We start from the raw sequence: 17781 nt of genomic DNA on the forward strand, positions 1-17781 counted from the left end.
ACTTTACAAATTTAGGGAAACCGAAGTATATTCTCGTTGGGATTGAATCCGTACAGTCAGCAGGATTACTGGTGACATGTGACACTGTGACAAAAGACATTTATGGCAATTTATTACTTCTGCATGTGGTTGGCAGAAGCCACCGTTCAATTATTCAATGCGCATGCGCCGCTTGTATTGTTATTTGCGGGCAATCAAATACAATATACATATCTGCCAACTGATGAGGCCATGTATTTGAGCTCCAAAGATCGTTAGACAATGTCCGGAAAGAAATTTTAAAATTGTACATTTAATTTGAAAGCCCGCCAATTTCTAGCAACTGTGTTTTGGAGAGTTTCCTATAGCTCAGCCCTTTTTTCTTGCTTTAATGTTTTTTACGCACTTGTCTTTGTTTTCACAAAACTCATGCACTTACCCGACGACCTGTTGCCTCAATTATCAGACTGAGAAAATGTGACCAGATTTGTCTTAGCTTTGGCCCGTGTGTCAATAGGCACTATGGAATTTAAGAAACGGCGACGGCTACGACTACGACATCGCCACAAAACAGTAATATCATTGGTTAAAAGAGCATAAATAATCGTGCTGCACGTGCAGCACGGATTTTAGCAAGTATCTTAGCGGTCCTCTGCATAACAACGACGTGAAATCACCAAATTAAGGTTTTGACGACAACGTGAGCATGCAACAGAGAATCCTTCGTTCTCTATTTTAACTCTGAAACCGTTCGTACCAATCTATTTTTAGGATACTTCGCCCATATCGTAGGACGTGAACGAGACTGAATAATCGCGAAAGACTTATGATAGAGCCAAGTTAAATTTTGAGGTCACGTTTTCGTCGACCGTCACCGTCGTAGATCATAAATTCCCAAGTTACTAAAGAATCAACGACGGTGGTTTCAGTGAATGAAAGCCGGCAGAGAATGAGACAGAGACAGAGACAGAGAATGAAAGGTTCAGATCGTTAAATTAGGGACCTTAAACAAGGACGACGACGACAGCTGCGAGAACGTTGTCTAAAAATATAATTTCCCGTTACTGTGCAGTTGCACCCAACGACCAATTTGTTGTAAAATGTATTAGCTGTGGTCAAACTACACACTTTTGCCCTAGGTAAACTTGACTTGTTGACAGTTTTACCTAGGGAAACTTAAATTTTAGAAGTGTGACCGGTTTTCCCCACGTAAATTACCTAGGGAAAATTTTTTCCATCGAAGCTTGAATATGTCAAGAGAACAATGGAATTTCCCTTGACAGTTACCCTACATGTTTTGAGGGGGTAAACTGAAATCCCGAGGTAGTTAGCCAATAGATGCTCGTCGGCAAACGCGCTGATGATAGATTTGATTTAATCGCGTCACGTTTTACTTGAAACACATAGAAGTGCAAGTTCTTTGTCGCTTTGTCGCATGTGTGCTTGTATCAAAGGAAGAAGATGGCATGGTTCAGATCGAAAGTGTAATATAAATTATTTGCAATCAGTACGTTTCATTTGGCTGGATTTACGCTTGATTTACCTTTTTTACCTTTTAATCCGGCGGTTTATAATTTCGTTTCAGAAACCAGTTTGCTCAGGGAGACGAACAGGACCCGATCTATAATGGCTTTCTTTTCAATCGGCTACATCAACAGAATCCAGGGCCAAGCGGACTGTTCCTTCAAAATCAATTCATCCCACCAACTTCACGTTTACGCGGCATGAAATTTAATCACGTCAATCCCTTGTAAACCTACAATAGATGTGATTTTCTTCAGTGTGACCTTTTTACCTGGGGAAAATGAAACCCGAGATAAATTTACCTGGGGTGTACTCCGGTAAAATTTCCCTAGGTAAAACGATGTTCCCTCGGGCAAAAGTGCGTAGTGTGACCTCAACTATTATTATACCCCAGTTAATGAAAATAAATGTTATTAAGGCATTTTCAGGTGTTCTTCAGTGTTGCTGGGAAACCATTATCTGTTCCTTTTTCTCAGCAAGACACAAGAAATTTCCCAGCCAGCTAGATAAAATTGGTTGGTTTCCCAGCCAGCTGATCAAATTTATCTCCCAGCCAGGAATTCCGCGCGCTTTCAAATCCCTCGATCCGAAAACGACCGAACAAAAGCGACAAAACCGGGACAAAACAGGTTTTTTTCCGCACGCGCAATCACTCTGACCAGCCGTCGTATGTTTGTGACTACTCTCTGGGAGAGGAAAGGGGTTTTCTTTTTTTTTTTTTTTTTAGTCGTCCTCAGTCTTCATAGTTTCTAAAGTCAGATCGTCTTGAAATGCTAGAAAAGTTAGTAATTCCCAGGCAAAACTTTTATCAATAACAAAATTTCCCAGCCAGCTCATCGAAACACCTGTATTTTTGCCAGCCAGCAAGATTCCTCTGGGGAACAGATAATGTGAGGAACAGATTCGTTGGGTGCCCCTGACTGTAATAATTTTGCGATTACTCCAAGTCACTCGGAATGGGAAGTGAGCATCAATTTTCCAGAAGTAAAATTGGTGAGAATGATATAGATATTTCAAGCAAAATTGAAAATTAATCGGCAGGTGTTCACGTCCACCATATAACCTCAAATTTGGTGAATTCACGTCGTTGTCAGAGCGAGAACGGCATAGAAATATACACAAATGCTGAAACGCACTAAGCCTATTGTTTTGTGGCTCCCTATTCACGTTGCGGTCAAAACCTCAAATTTGGTGACTTCTCGTCGTTTGTATAACAAGCACTGCAGAAATATGCTCTAAAGAATATTGCGTTCCGCAGATCAGTGCAGCAGGATAATTCTCCTCATTTGATCAATGACGTTATTGTCTTTTTGGCGTTGTCGTTGCGCTAGCTGTCTTTGCTTCGTATAAAAAAAAGTAAAGTAAAGTAAAGAGATTCAACGTCGATAACTCGACGGTCCCTCATTTTACTCCCCCCTCTCCATCAGTGCTCCGTTTTACGGGTATTTAAAGCTACTTAGCTACACGAAAGGAAAGAAGTCGAAATAAGGGTGCGAGATCCGGGAGTCGAACTCAGCACCTCTTTGTACCAAGGCCGCGCACTAACCGACTTTGCCATTCTTGCTCCTCTCCTCGTACGCTCCCGTATTTGTCGAAGTGAACTCCATTTTGTCTAAAGGGAAAGGAAAAGCCTTTTTTTCGAGTGAGAGGTCGTAGTTTTTAACTTTCATCCGGAAGACACTCGGAGTCTTAAAGTAACTGATGAGAATGTGCTGTTTTTTGGAATGAACTTTGCAAATCATTTAGATAAAAAGCCCCCCGCACTCTTTTTCACAGAGAATGTAGAACGGTACCCAGTCCACGATGTCAGAATCTGCCATAGTGCTCTGTGATTTTGAATACATTCGCTCAGAGGCGTTTCATAAATGCTAATTAAAAGCGTACTCGTTAGTTTTGTTAAAGAAACGACTGCGTAAAAATCATACTTCAGAACAGAAACGATGCAAAATGAAGGCAAAACAAACTGTCGTTAGTTTTGTGAAAGAAACGACTGCGTAAACGTCATACTTCAGAAAAGAAACGATGCAAAATGAAGGCAATACAATAGAGATGTTTTATTAATCAATGCAACAATATCATGATCTGACACATATTTAGCTTCATTTTAACTGTTCGTTCGATTCTCTGCCTTAAAATGTCATCTAGTAGAAAAACAACTCGTGAACATAAACGCTGAATACTGAAGTCATATACAATTTGACGCTTGGTGGGAGCGTTGGTTTCGAGTATTAACAAATTCTTGGTTTCGCCTCGAAATTTGTAAATGCAATTTAACCCTGCCGCTCTGTTGAATTCATCACTCTTCGAACAACAACAGCAATACTAAAAAAGTCCAAAATGGATAAAGGGGGCCCGGTTTAGTTTTTAAGGAAACTGTTATGCTGCATCGGTTGGGAGTTGATATAATAGACCACCGTAGGGAAATTGGAAAGCTGACTACGGAAGAGCTAACGTTCGAGAGGTCAGCTTTCAAATTTCTTTACGGTGGCCAATTTACTCTATAAACTCAGCTAATAAACACATTTTTGTGTTAAAAAATGTCTAAGATACATTGCACCTTTATTAATATACGGTATTGTCAATGGAACTTTCAACGTTTTCCGTGCTCGAGGACATAAGCCCGCATCTGCACGTTATAAATCTTTTTATGAAAACCCTGAAATGAAGGCTGTAGAAGCTGTAGATGAAAGGATTCGCTGCCGCAGAAGCCATAGTTAAAAGCTGACTAAGTTTCCAGACAATTTCTCCCTCGTACCATTTAAAATAACGGAGAGTTCTCGTGATTATAAATGGAGCCCAGAACGCAACAAAACAAAGGCAGACTGCCCTAAGCATTCGAGAGGCTTTTTTCTGGCGCGCTCGCCTCAGAACTGCGATTTGACAATGGTTTGGCGAAACTTGCGATCGAAAAACGCGTTTGATTTTGAACTGTGTCCACAACATAATCGCAAGAGGAAAAATAAACAGTACAACAGTGGCTAGACTGTAATAAATCTGTCTGGCAAAATAGGACCAAGCCAAGTTGTTGCACACAGTAATGCGGGACCTTTCTGGAGAAGTGTCTAACCTGTAGGCGTACAAGAGAGGCGAACATAGCAAAAAAGCCATGATCCAAACTAAGACCGACCATAGCTTTCTGGTCTTGATCCGTTGAATTCGAGATTTGATTTCCAGCTCACTGAAGGACTTCAAGCGTTCTCGACTTATGGCAATGAGCGTCAGGATGGAAGCCGAGTAACACATCTCGATAAAGAAGCCCTGAATCTTGCACATCGCTGCTCCAAGAACCCACTCGTTTAGTACAGCGTATAACACATCAAAGACCGTCAGCTGTGTAAAGAGAAGATCTGCAATGGCGAGATTTGCAATGTAACAATTAAAAAATCCAGTTCTTGTTGGCCGAAAGGCGGCATTGCGTCCTCTTCGATTGCAAATGTATAAGACCACAATGTTACCCACATTTGACGCAAAGAATACGAAGATGTAGAAACAGAAGAAAAAGATTCCTGTAAACGAAGTAAGGCTGATGATGTTCGGGGCTGCCTCGTTCTTATTTAGGGTCGACGATGAATTTAGACCCAGGCTGATGTTAGAGTTTTGTTGCATCTTGCCGTAACCGCTTGCGATAATTAAAATTGTCAATTCCCTGCGTGTGGCGCAATTCGCGTCTTTCTCCGCGATTCTTCGAGGTCACCAGTGATTAAAGACAAACTGGTCTTCAATTTCCTAAAAGTAATTTAAAATATGACAAGGTTAAAGATCGACTCCGCATAAAACAATCAATGAACAATTAAAGCGACTGTTGTGAACTTAAAAGCTGTTGCTATGCCGGAAAAGAGCCGATAACCGCATTCATTTCCAGTGTATACATATTTCCAAATGTTTCTGTGTGTACTTTAAAACTTCAGCAATGCTAATGATCTGTCAACTTACAGCCGAAGGGCCCTAAACATCAATATATTTCGGCTGGGAAAATGGTAAATGTCCAAAAACAACTGACATGAGCCTAATATTGGTAAACCAGAAAACCCAAGTTTCGCTGTTAACTTATCTTTTTTCCTGATCTTGTGCGCCATTTTATTTCGTTGCCAACGGCAACACATCGCTTTTCGATATATGATTATGGAGCTGTAGAACGTATTTTGTGCATTTCCTGTCACCTAATGTAAAACAAAAAAGTGTCAAAGAAGTTCCTTGTCCTTTCTGTAAATATAAAGCAGATGATTGTGGATGAAAAGCTTTTGTTTGTTTTAAGATGGCAGAATGTTACACGTGGTAATCTTTTATGTTTTCTCACGCTTAGACGTAAGGCCGGACAACCGCCACTTGTAGTTTCCATTAAAATACAAACAGAGCGATTAAATGAAAGCTAATGTTGAGGAAAAATTTCTTAAATAGGGCATTCTTTTTAGACTATTCTTTTTAATGACCTTCCGCAGTTCAATGTTGTTACTTGAAAAGAGAACCAGTGGGAGCCATAAAAATGTGAAATTCTATTGAATGTCGATAAAGATCATTTCATAGTTATCGCTTGTTCGCAGTCACGGTATACTGTAATGTCGTCAAATCTAATGTATTTTTACCTGGAATGTCATTCATTTTTGTGTGGGATTTCCCCACACTTTGTCAGCACCGGCGATATGCCTGGCTTTATTTGTATAAGAGAGCCAAGTGCTTGTCACGTGGTCTCTACTAGGAAGAGAGAGGACCCTGGGAATGAGAATGAATGTTTGTGTGAGGCGGCCATCACTCTTCTCGGCTGTTGTCATTTGGCGAATTTCGACTTGTTTTTGTTTTCTCGGTGCGATTAATTTACAAGGTAAGGAGAAGTCGTCTTCCTTTCTGACGTTTGTATTAAGCGAGTTGTGCCAGGTATATTGCAAGGAGTCATGCCTTCAAACTTATATCGGACAGATACAACATAATGACAAAGTCCAGTATTATCCTGTAGATTTACCATTAGTAATTTGACGTTTCCTCTGTTAACTACGATTTCTTGACACGTTGCGTGACGGCCGGAAGACGAAGATTCGGGCAGAGGGTTAATTGAAAATTTAAATCCATCGTCAGTTGTGAATGCTGGAAACGTAGATTACCGAAGGACCTCCTCGGAATTAGCTTGGTATTGATAATATATTGATAACAAACCTGGACATCGCATTATGAGTTTGAAATTTGTATGGAACCTTTAAAAAGAAACCTGTACCCTTAACGTAAAGTAGGTTGGAGAACTTGTCCCGTCTATTAGAAAGCTGACACCTGCAAAATTGACTACACAAGGTGATTAATAAACAGAGATAAATATCGCTAGAAAAAAACTTTATTTAAGGAAAATTTTCTGACCTCACGACCTTTAGATTATATGACCGTTGCTCTAAATACTTAATTAAAAACCGAAGAGAGCACACCGTGGATATAACAGATTTTTAAAGTCAGTATTATACACTTTCTCATTACAAAAATTAAGAATAAGTTTATGTTGACCCGCAGATAGAAAATTTGGTATTCGAGGCGGATCTATCATCAACATACTTTAGTTACATCATTAAGTAAAGAAACTAAAAAGTGAAGATTTAAACATTGTTAAATTGTAAGGAGAAGCATAACTAGTAAATAAATAAATATTTACATAGTGTACCAATAATTAAAAGTATAGGAGCAGATTAGATACTAAAGTAATTGGATCGATTTGTCGTAATTACACAGTCTGAGTTTCGACATCACTAAGAATGTTCATTAACCAGGAATTTTTTGATAATGTTTTAAATTCATTTGGTATATAAATTTAAGTAGTTGTGCTCAGATAGCAAGAAAGGCTTGCACGTGAGATCATCAATCTGGACTCGAGGAGAGCGTCGTTTTAGTGGTTTGGAACTGTTGTTAAGACTTGACAGAACTTCATTCACATTGCATGATGGGCTACTGGTAATTATTAGCGAAAGAGATGCGCGCCTGAATTTCATTCGCCTCGGAACTACCAAGTATCGTTGGAGCCAAGGGCAAAGATTGACGGTCTTGGAAAACAAAGAAGGAAAAACAAGCTTATTGGGATACTTAATGAATTCACCTTACCCTGAGCATTTTAAAGCACGAGCACCGTGTCCATTGTGGCACTGAGATAACGATTGGGTCCCCCGCATTCGCAACATCCATGGCTGGCCCCGAAGCTGAAAGTCTACGAATCGTGGTTTTCCGTTTATACTACAGTGTCAGAAGTTTTGAACAATATTGATTGTCAACGTTACCAAAATAGACCAAACGTAGCCTGCCAGTCGTTGTTATCAGTGCTAAAAGAGAGTATTGCGTTCTCTGGGACGAGAATAGACACAATATTGGTGTATTGGCTTGATGAAGTGTTAGCAATGGGCAAACAAATAAACAACATGTGTAAGTCTGCGCTTTATCACCAGCGCAAAATTGCTAAGATAAGGAAATTTATTTCCTTCAAACATTGTTAGATGCTAATGCATGCTTTTATATCCTCTCACTTAGATCATTGTCGCCTACTGTTATCAGGCCTTAACGAGAATCAGATAAACAAACTCCAATATGTACAAAATTCCGCTGCACGCTTGTGAACAGGCACACGTAAATACTAGCATATCATCGCAGCTGTGTGCCCCATGTACCACAACGGACTCTACGTTCAGCTAATAAGAAGCTTCTCGTACAGCCCACGTGTCGTCATAAGACCTGTGGCTGCAGGGCTTTACATAGCCCTAAAACTATATAGAATACCCTGCCTGAAGTATTACAATACAATACATACATACAATACATACTTAATTGACCGCTCCCCATAGGGGCTTTTCAGGGCCAATGAAACACAACGAAACGACAGAACAGAACAACAACAACTGTTAAGAATCCCAACTGGCTGGAGGCAAACCAGTTGGCTATTTACAAGTGCGGCTGGGAAGTTGAACCAGGGACTACCAGGATCAAATTCAACGAGTGGTCAGAGCGGGTCTTGAACCCGGGATCTCCGGATCTCAAGGCAAGCGCCCTAACCACTGGGCCACACTGGGAGCTTAAGCAACGACAACGGCGACGGCAACGAGAACGTCATCTCAAAATATAAATTTTCGTTATTTTAATCGCTTCGTGACTATTTCAACGTTTTTAATATGACAAGGGTGTGGTATCTCTTCAAAGATGACACCAGTCGGAACGGCACTCCATTTTAGGAGAGAAACTGAAAATTTATCCTCAAGTGCTGACGTTCTTCATAAAACCAAAAACTTGGCTATTTCACGTTGTTGTTTTGCTGACGACGGCAACGAAATGGACAAAAGTGAAAAACGCACGTGCAGGGCGTGCAAAGCAATTGTTTTTACCCACTAAATTTGCAAATTCGTGACGGTCTCGTCGCTGTCGCCGTTGTCGTTGCTTAAGCTCCCTATTGTCTTGTAGTCCACAAATCTCAAATTCTATATGTGATATTATAAATCAAGTGTTGGAGACTGGAATATTTCCTGATGATTGGAAAAAGGCAAAAGTACATCCTATTTTTAAGTCCGATGAAAGAAATATTCCAAGCAACTATAGACCGATTTCTATTCTACCTGCCATATCAAAAATTATAGAGAGGGTCATGCATACTCAGCTGCTAGAGTATTTCCAAGCAGGAAATCTTTTGACAGACTCTCAATCTGGATTTAGACCAAATCATTCAACCTGTACAGCTCTGATAAGTGCAGTGAAACTTTGGCTTACCAATATGGATGCTGGTAAACTTAATGGTAGTGTCTTTATAGATTTAAAGAAAGCTTTTGACACTGAAGACCATAACATCTTACTACTTAAACTTTCTTGTTATGGTGTCAATGGCAATGCTCTTCAGTTGCTGAAATCATATTTGATTGATAGAACACAAAGATCTTTCGTAAATGGAGTCTTATCCACAGAACAATATGTATCATGTGGCATTCCCCAGGGTTCTTTACTTGGGCCATTTTTGTTTATAATTTATGTAAACGATTTCCCAAAATGTTTACATACAACACCTGGTATGTTTGCCGATGATAGGTAGATATATTTACAATTGAATGTTCCTTTAATAGTGATTTAGCTGCAGTACATGATTGGCTTCAGACAAACAAATTAAGTTGCAATGCCTCCAAAACTAGTTATATGACTATTTGTTCTCGGCAAAACTTGACAAAAGCTGAATTCATGAATTTAAAGATGGGTAATTTAAGATTAAACGAGACTTACCTGTAAGTTGAAGTTTGATGTGAATTCTACCGATTCCTAGTCAGGAACAGAGGAGTCACGTGAGATTGCGCGAGCAAGCCAGGTCAGTATTTAACAATGAATGAGCACAGGAAAAAACAAGGGTGGGGACAAATAAAAAGGATAAATTTGTCCTGTATAAAATATAGATATATATATATGTATATGTTGGGTGGGCACGTGACTCCTCTGTTCCTGACTAGGAATCGGTAAAATTCACATCAAACTTCAACTTACAGGTAAGTCTCGTTTAATCTTAAATTCTACCTCATCCTAGTCTACGTCACAAGGAATCACGTGAGATTTCAAAGCCCTGTGGTCATGAATTAAAGACAACAAAAGGTAGGTTTGGCAGACTGTATTTGCCTCGAACAAAACCGAGCCAAAGTTACATGGAGCATTGATTGGTTTCTGGTAAAACTTAGCAAAGGTTCCGCAGTTAGACCATCCTGCAGATTCCAGAATAACTTCTAGCGGCGTTCCCGCCCTGGCAGCAGCACTGGTGGATGCTGCCCTAGTGCTGTGGGCCACAAATTTGGTGGTATCTATGCCCGCAGCTTTCAAGACGTTTTTGATCCAACGTGAAATTGTGTCCTTACTAACAGGTTTAAATGGTTTCTGAAAACTCAACAGTAACTGATTTCTGTTAGTGTCACCCCTATTTCGTTACAGAGACTAACACATATCGTGCATTTTACCTTTCGACACACCCACCCGAAAAATTGGTTTTTGCCCTGAGCGGGACTCGAACCCACGTCTCCCTGATTACTAGTCGGGCATGCTAAGCCACTACACCATCAAGGCCACCACGCTGGCAACGCAGCAGATTAATGGGGCGACTTTAGCAACGTGGGGATTCCTAGGGCCCAACTTTTCTTCGCTTGAGTGTATATCTTTGCCTCTATAACCTCAGACAGGGCTTACAACACAAGTGAGAGATTTCGAGGCAATGAAAGGTATAGACTACGTTACAGAGACTAACACATATCGTGCATTTTACCTTTCGACACACCCATCCGAAAAATTGGTTTTTGCCCTGAGCGGGACTCGAACTCACGTCTCCCTGATTACTAGTCGGGCATGCACTTTAGCAACGTGGGGATTCCTAGGGCCCAACTTTTCGTCGCTTGAGTGTATATCTTTGCCTCTATAACCCCAGACAGGGCTTAGAACACAAGTGAGAGATTTCGAGTTGGGCCCTAGGAATCCCCACGTTGCTAAAGTCGCCCCATTAATCTGCTGCGTTGCCAGCGTGGTGTCCTTGATGGTGTAGTGGCTTAGCATGCTCGACTAGTAATCAGGGAGACGTGGGTTCGAGTCCCGCTCAGGGCAAAAACCAATTTTTCGGATGGGTGTGTCGAAAGGTAAAATGCACGATATGTGTTAGTCTCTGTAACGTAGTCTATACCTTTCACTGCCTCGAAATCTCTCACTTGCACCCCTATTTCAAATGACGAATAACACATAAATTAGGCTCCTGGTCAAAAGCTTCCAGTTCAACAGGCTTCTGCTGTTTCCCTGGTCGGGAGTGCTTCTGGAGGCTGGTCAGATAAAAAATACATATCTTCTCTGACATGTCCATATGTTTAACATCTACGCAGTGGATAGTTTGTGTTCGCTGACCAGTTAACAGAGCTAGTAACATGACAACTTTAAATGTAAGTTTCTTAAGTGAAATGTCCTCAACAGGAGGGTAGGAACGAAGATGAGTTAATACTTGACTGACATCCCAGATGGTTTCATAACGTGGTAACGAGGGCTTCTGTTCAAAAACACCCTTTAGAAATCGCTTTACTAATGGGTGTGTACCAAAGGTAGCAGAGTCACTAATGACAAGTATTGTTGAAATGGCTGATCTTGCTGTATTAACTCCACTATAGCCAACACCTGACTTGACTAGGTCTGCAAGAAAGTTTATTGCTTGAGCTACAGTAGCTGAAACTGGACTGATCCCTTTTGAGCTGCAGTAATTTCCCCACTTCGAAAGATACGTTCGGTACTGCTTTTTTGTCCCGTTTCTCCAGGCACACAGGATGATATCTGAAGCTGCTTGTGAAAGGCCGCTTGCATGCAACTGTTCCCGGATAAGTGGCAGATGAGAAGGTCCAGTTTCTTGTGTAATGGATGTACTTTCTGTGGGTGGCTGGGTAACAAAAGCAGCCTGGCATTGTGCTGCAGAAGGATTGGGCAGCTTATCAGCATTCTCATAGCCATTGAGTACCACACCTGAGTTGGCCATCTGGGGATCACCACTATCCCCGTGGCTTTGTCTTGTTCCAGTTTTTGAAGAACCTTTGGAATCACACTGAAGGGGGGAAAATAACCATTTACTTCATTCCACTGAGCTGAAAAAGCATCTACTAAGTATGCTCCAGGGGCAGATCGGAAAAAAATATATCTTGGGAATTGTTTATTGAGTCTGGACGCAAACATGTCAACATCTGGGCGAGCTTGCAGCTTATCAAGGGCTTTATTTAAGAGAGTGGGGTTCAGCATTCACTCAGTATTGGTGTTTATTTCCTTTGACTGTCTATCAGCTGCTACATTACTTTTCTCTGGTATTTGTTCCGCAGATATCCAGATGTTTCTAGTCATGCACCAGCACCAGATATCTAAAGCCACTTTGTTACATTGTACAGAGTGATTAGTGCCCATGTTATTTATCGCTGCCACTTCTGTTGTATTATCAGTTTTCAGTCTGACATGTTTATTATTTAGTTTTGTCACAAAAGCTTGGAGTGAAAAGAAGGCAGCCATTAATTCTAGGTAGTTGATATGCTCTTCAGCTTCTTGGGGTGGCCCCCACAAGTCAGATCTTTGAAAACACCTCCCCATCCAATTTTTGATGCATCAGTGCTAATTGTTAGTGATGGGGGGTCATGATTTATAACGTTGAATGAGTTTTCAATATTTTCGATCCACCGTTGTAGTTCTGTTTTGGCATCTGTGGAGAGTGACATAAAGGCCTCATAGTTGCCATTATTGTCTTTGATAGCATGAGATTTCTCTTGTTCTAGTTTTCTGTAATACAATGGCCCATACATAACAGCAGGGAAACTTGACACCAGTAGTCCTATGACACTTGCAACCTCTCGTATAATGTATTTTGACCTCTCCTGCAGTGCTGTGCATGCATTCTTAATTTTTTGTTTTTTCTCCATGGTCAGTCTGACAGTCATTGTGATCGAATTTAGCGTAACTCCCAGAAAATTAACTTCTTGGGATGGTATCAGACATGATTTTTCAGGGTGAGGACAAAATCCCAGGTCAACAAACAGTTTTAATGTTTCAAGCACAGTAGTTAGACATTCAGTATAAGTATTACCCTGACTGATGATGCAATTGTCATCAATATAAGCTGCCAAGATGTGGCCTTGTAACCTAAGACAAGAGTGTACTGGCTTTATGAGCTTTGTGAATTTCCTAGGGCAGAAACATAACCCATTAGGGAAGCAAGTGAACTTGTAGAAGTTTCCTTTCCAGTGAAACTTGAGATATTTTTTATGTTTCTCTGACACAGACACAGAAAAATAGGCATCTTTGAGGTCGATGGTGGCCATGAAACAATTTGAACGTATTAATCTACTTACTGAACCAAGAGTATCCATTTTGAAATGGTGATAAACAATGCTCTTGTTTAGTGCTTTAAGGTTTAACATCATACGGTGTGAATCATCAGTTTCCCGGACAGTTCTGACAATCACACCTTTGTTAAAAGCTTTTCGATCTCAGTGTAAATTATTTCACTCAGTATCTGAGAACTCTCGAATGGCCGGTGGCCCGTGTTGGACTGGCAGGTACCTAAAGTCAATAGTTGTGCCGGTTATCATATCTAGAATTTCTCTATCAGATGTAAGAGTTCTCCATGTCTAAAGAAAGGAAACTGGTAAGGTTACGTGCTTTAAAGCATCATTAACATTTTGCTCTAAGCCGGTAATAATAACTGGTAATAAGGTTTCAAATTTACTTACATCGTGAGTAACTGTTTGTAATGTTGTAGTTAGGCTCACTTGGTGTCCTCCCTCTTCTGGTTTAAGGCCCATGGTTTCTTTTTGAACGAGTTGTAGCTCTTGCGATGCCCTAGAAAAGGCTTGCTATTACGGGGCCTTTGATGTCCAGTTCCTGAGTAGCCTTGCTTGTAATCATGCCCTTGACTGACAGAGCTGGCAATTTTGTTGCACTCTTTTATTGTTTTTAAACTGCTTTGGACATCATCTCCAAAGAGGAAATCCGTCACTGGGGTTTGCTGATTGCAAAGGGCACGAAGCTCATTGTTTATTGAGGGTCTCATAATATCCCGTCGCCGCAATGAAAGCTCATAAGTTGCGTGTCCCAGCAAAGCGAGCGAATCAGTCAAAGAGGAAATAATTTTTGGTTTTTCATCCATCTTTCCTTTGACTTTACTTATTTCCTCAGTGGCCTCTGCAAGCGCAATGGTGGCTTTCACAACGGTTTGTTGGACATTTGCGAGTCGCAAGTCTTGTGATTTGACCGGTGGTTTGAGTTTGCCCCATAGTTCGTGGTTCACGAGGGGCACTTTCAATTTTTCGCAGTTGCCGGGTCGCACATACAGCTCTAGCTTTTTTTTAAGCTTTGCTTCCTTGAACTTACCAGCAAATCTCTTATTAATAAGATTCGCTAAATGTTCATTTATGTTTGGGCCCATTTTATCGGCCGTGTTGTATTCGTCTTTCAGGAGCTTGTCACTCGAGTCGCCATCTTGTTCGTCTTCTCCCAGGATGGCGTGAACTGCATCGCAATCAGAGTCGTCCGATGCGTCATCTGAATCAGACAAAGCTTTTCTAGCTTTCTTTTTTGAGGGTCCCGGTTGGGAGTTTGAGTCACTTTTGGACTCTGCCTTGGACATTTGCGGTACTTTCCGCTTTAGTGAAGCATCGGTGATGCGTGTTGACGTTCCCGCCAAAAGATCAACTTTCTTTTGCAGTCCTTGAATAGCTTTCCATAGTTTATTGGGAGCGATAGCATGAGCACCGGTGGTGTCATGATCATTTTCGTCTTCGGCTAGCACTGCAGCTTCGTCTTCTTCAGCGCTAGAGGAAAGTTTGTGGTCCATCTCATTCATCGTGGCATCCGCCATAACCGAAAGCTTACCGCACACTGACCTGCCTTGCTCGCGCAATCTCACGTGATTCCTTGTGACGTAGACTAGGATGAGGTAGAATTGGCCAATTGAACATAAACCTTCTACTAAACAAGAGGCTACAAGTAGCCTATACTCGGGCCTGCAAAAGTACAGTCGTGTATCGTTAATTTAGCACTTAAGAGAAGAAAAGAGAAAAGTCTCTCCTTCTTACATCGGCCTTACATTGCGATTCTCATGATGTTCGGCTGTGTATGTAGTGAATACCCGGACCCAGATTATCTTCATTACAGGAGTTAACAATGACCACTGGACCATGGAAACGAGGTAAAAATAGTGTATTTATTCCAAAGTGGCTAAGCACATTGTTTTTTGCTGATCGATGGGTATTCTTGCTCAGTGTTTGAGAAAGGAAACGCTGATTGAACGGTTTAAGATGAAAAGAAATAACTCATCGAAACATCTTTTGTAGAAAAAATGAAAGAGAAACGAAATTTACATGCGAAAACATCTTTCCAAGATCAGTGACCAAACTTTCGTGCAGTGCTGCACGTAGAAACTTTGTCACGTGCGCGACACGTGAAGATCCGCACTATATCTCAACACTTGAAAATACTTTCAGAAGAACACAAGTTCTTTGAGGATGGCCATGCCAAATGAATCCATACCACGAGAATATAAATACTCACAGTAATTTGCACCCAATTGTCAAAATAAATAACTATCGCGACATGAATAGCCCTTTTAGTACGGTCACGTTCATTAACCGTATTTTACTGATAGGGCAGTAAAATCTCATTTAAAGAGAAGTTCAGATACTTGTTTATGTGCAAAATACATCGAAGCATAAAGTCTACAAATACCTATTTTACCTTCAAATACTTACCCCTGCATAACATTTTAAATTCCGTTTTCCGTGAATCTTCTCATGATTACATGTGTTACATACGAACTATTGAAATTACTAGCTTTACAATCAGCCTCGTTAATCCAATTTATTACTAAGACTTGTTTGCATTACTAATTAACACGAAAAGGGGTAACTTGGGAACTTTTAACAATATATCCTTTAATCTAACCCAAAATCATTCAGATATCCAAAACGTCCTATGCATGATCCATTTCCTTCGCTTTTGGGTTTGTCAGCATTATGGTTTGCAATATTTCAGGTTTACGTGTTCACAAGTTTGTTTTTGTATCTCGAAGATGTTTAGATTTCCAATTACAAACTCTGTGTAAATAGTTCACCCTTCTGAGAAAACAAACCAACAACATTCTTTTACAAATCGTACGTACCGGGTATTCCTGATTTCGGTATTAAATTTAACTTTCATTTTCCAACATACACTTTTAAGTTTAAGGAACATGCTTCCATGTTTCAAACATCATTTTGCATTTACCTGTTCATCCACGCTTTTGGAAAAGTGTCACATACCACGTATTACATTTAAACGCATACCTGAGGTAGCTCCTATAGTTGTGTTTATGAGCAAGTGATCTACTTGGCTAGTAATACGATGAAATGTGGATGACCTCGGTACATTGTTAACGAAATACGTTCCCGCAAGTTTCCTCCTTTTTCTGCTGTTATAAAATGGACGTCTCAGCCTTTTCTCTGTAATTCTGCTCGGTTCTCGGGCACGTCTATGTCAATGCACACGCAAATCACAACTAAAGTAAACACACTTGTGCTTATCGAGACCTGTATTTCTCCTTTGGAATCAAGTCTTTATTACCATTGAGAATCAATTAACTGTACAGCCTTTCAAACTACATCACATTTATTTTCCAAAGAGCTTATCAGTCTCCACTGATGACATCAAATCTCGTAAAACTAGAACAGAACTATATACACAAGATGGCAGTGAACACCATCGCTAATATGGCTAGTTGAACAAAGGATATAAGCTACACCACTACAAGAAACAAAACTGTTTAACAATAAAAAACAAAAAAACGCAATAGACGGAAAACTTATCTCCGCAGTCAATGGTATCATCTGTGAGCGGGAGGCTGTTTGTTCGCAGTGAAAATGGTACAAGCGTGTTTGTTCGCTGTGCCAATGTTTTTACTTTGTCTTCAGAAGATTCCAATACGGCATCTATTTGTTTGTGCAGTTATTTTCTTTGTCGCTGTCATCTTCAAAGTAGTTCTAAATAAGGTACCAGCTGCTATTTAAAGAATTTGTATTTTGAATTGTATCACTTTCAATAGTTTCGTCCATTTCAGTTACATTCGAGTATATTCTTGTTTCATTCAGTTCGCGGAACGACTTGTTTCGAAGCTGACGCTTGACATCTTTTAGTGTGGGTCTACCGCCATAAGCCTATGCCTTTCTTCGTATGTGTTTTGAGCGCCCCAAGAAGGAACCGATTAAGCCAACGCAACCTCGACCTATCCCAAACAACGCATCACAGTGCTCTTCATGATCTTGGATCACGTGAATTGCTTTAAATAACCAATGTAAACAGCGCCACGTGGCTTCTATTGTGCATTACCCAATCAAAACACCGCCACGTGCTTTCTATTGTGCATTGCCCAATCAAACACCGCCACGTTTTTCTATTGTGCATTTTGCTGCACAGGAAAAAAAAAACTGAAATCTAACGTCTTTTATAACTCGAGCCCCTACGGGGCCCGAGTAATTATTGGGGGTTCATATTGATGAAATGCTGACCTGGGATGATCAGATCAAACATATTTCATTTAAAGTCTCGAATGGCTTGCGAATGTTGTATTTAGCTAGAAAATTAACTGACAATCAAGAGACTCTTTACTATTCACTTGTACAACCTTATTTTGATTATTGTGATGTTGTAAGGAGTGACTGCTCCAAAACACGTGCTGACAAATTACAAAAGTTACAAAATGGAGTAGCACGGATTATTACTAGGGCTGATTACTCTATTCGATCATCAGCAGTGCTAAATTCCCTAGAGTGG

The 17781-nt window shown here is 40.5% G+C and overlaps 1 protein-coding gene and 1 long non-coding RNA gene across 3 annotated transcripts in view; one reads left to right on the top strand and one right to left on the bottom strand.

Annotated features, from left to right (window-relative positions):
• Positions 1 to 3560: 3560 nt before the first annotated feature.
• LOC138012496 (somatostatin receptor type 4-like) lies at positions 3561 to 7646 on the bottom strand. The gene is made up of 2 exons (XM_068859281.1): positions 7576 to 7646; positions 3561 to 5229 (listed from the first exon to the last, which is right to left on the bottom strand). Exon 2 carries the CDS (start codon positions 5107 to 5109, stop codon positions 4066 to 4068), a length of 1044 nt encoding a protein of 347 aa, XP_068715382.1. The 5' UTR covers positions 5110 to 5229; positions 7576 to 7646; the 3' UTR covers positions 3561 to 4065.
• Positions 6258 to 17781, top strand: part of LOC138012498 (uncharacterized) — a 49009-nt gene continuing 37485 nt past the window's right edge. For both annotated transcript variants that reach the window (XR_011125047.1, XR_011125046.1), the window contains exon 1: positions 6258 to 6322. This is a non-coding gene — a long non-coding RNA (uncharacterized lncRNA). The remainder of the gene's footprint in view (positions 6323 to 17781) is intronic.

This window comes from Montipora foliosa, chromosome 8 (genome assembly GCF_036669935.1).
Source record: "Montipora foliosa isolate CH-2021 chromosome 8, ASM3666993v2, whole genome shotgun sequence".
In the NCBI taxonomy this organism is placed as follows: Eukaryota; Metazoa; Cnidaria; class Anthozoa; order Scleractinia; family Acroporidae; genus Montipora; species Montipora foliosa.

What these genes read in the sequence shown, in the direction of transcription:
- LOC138012496 (XM_068859281.1), bottom strand. Translation starts at nt 5,109, where the DNA reads ATGCAACAAAACTCTAACATCAGCCTGGGTCTAAATTCATCGTCGACC.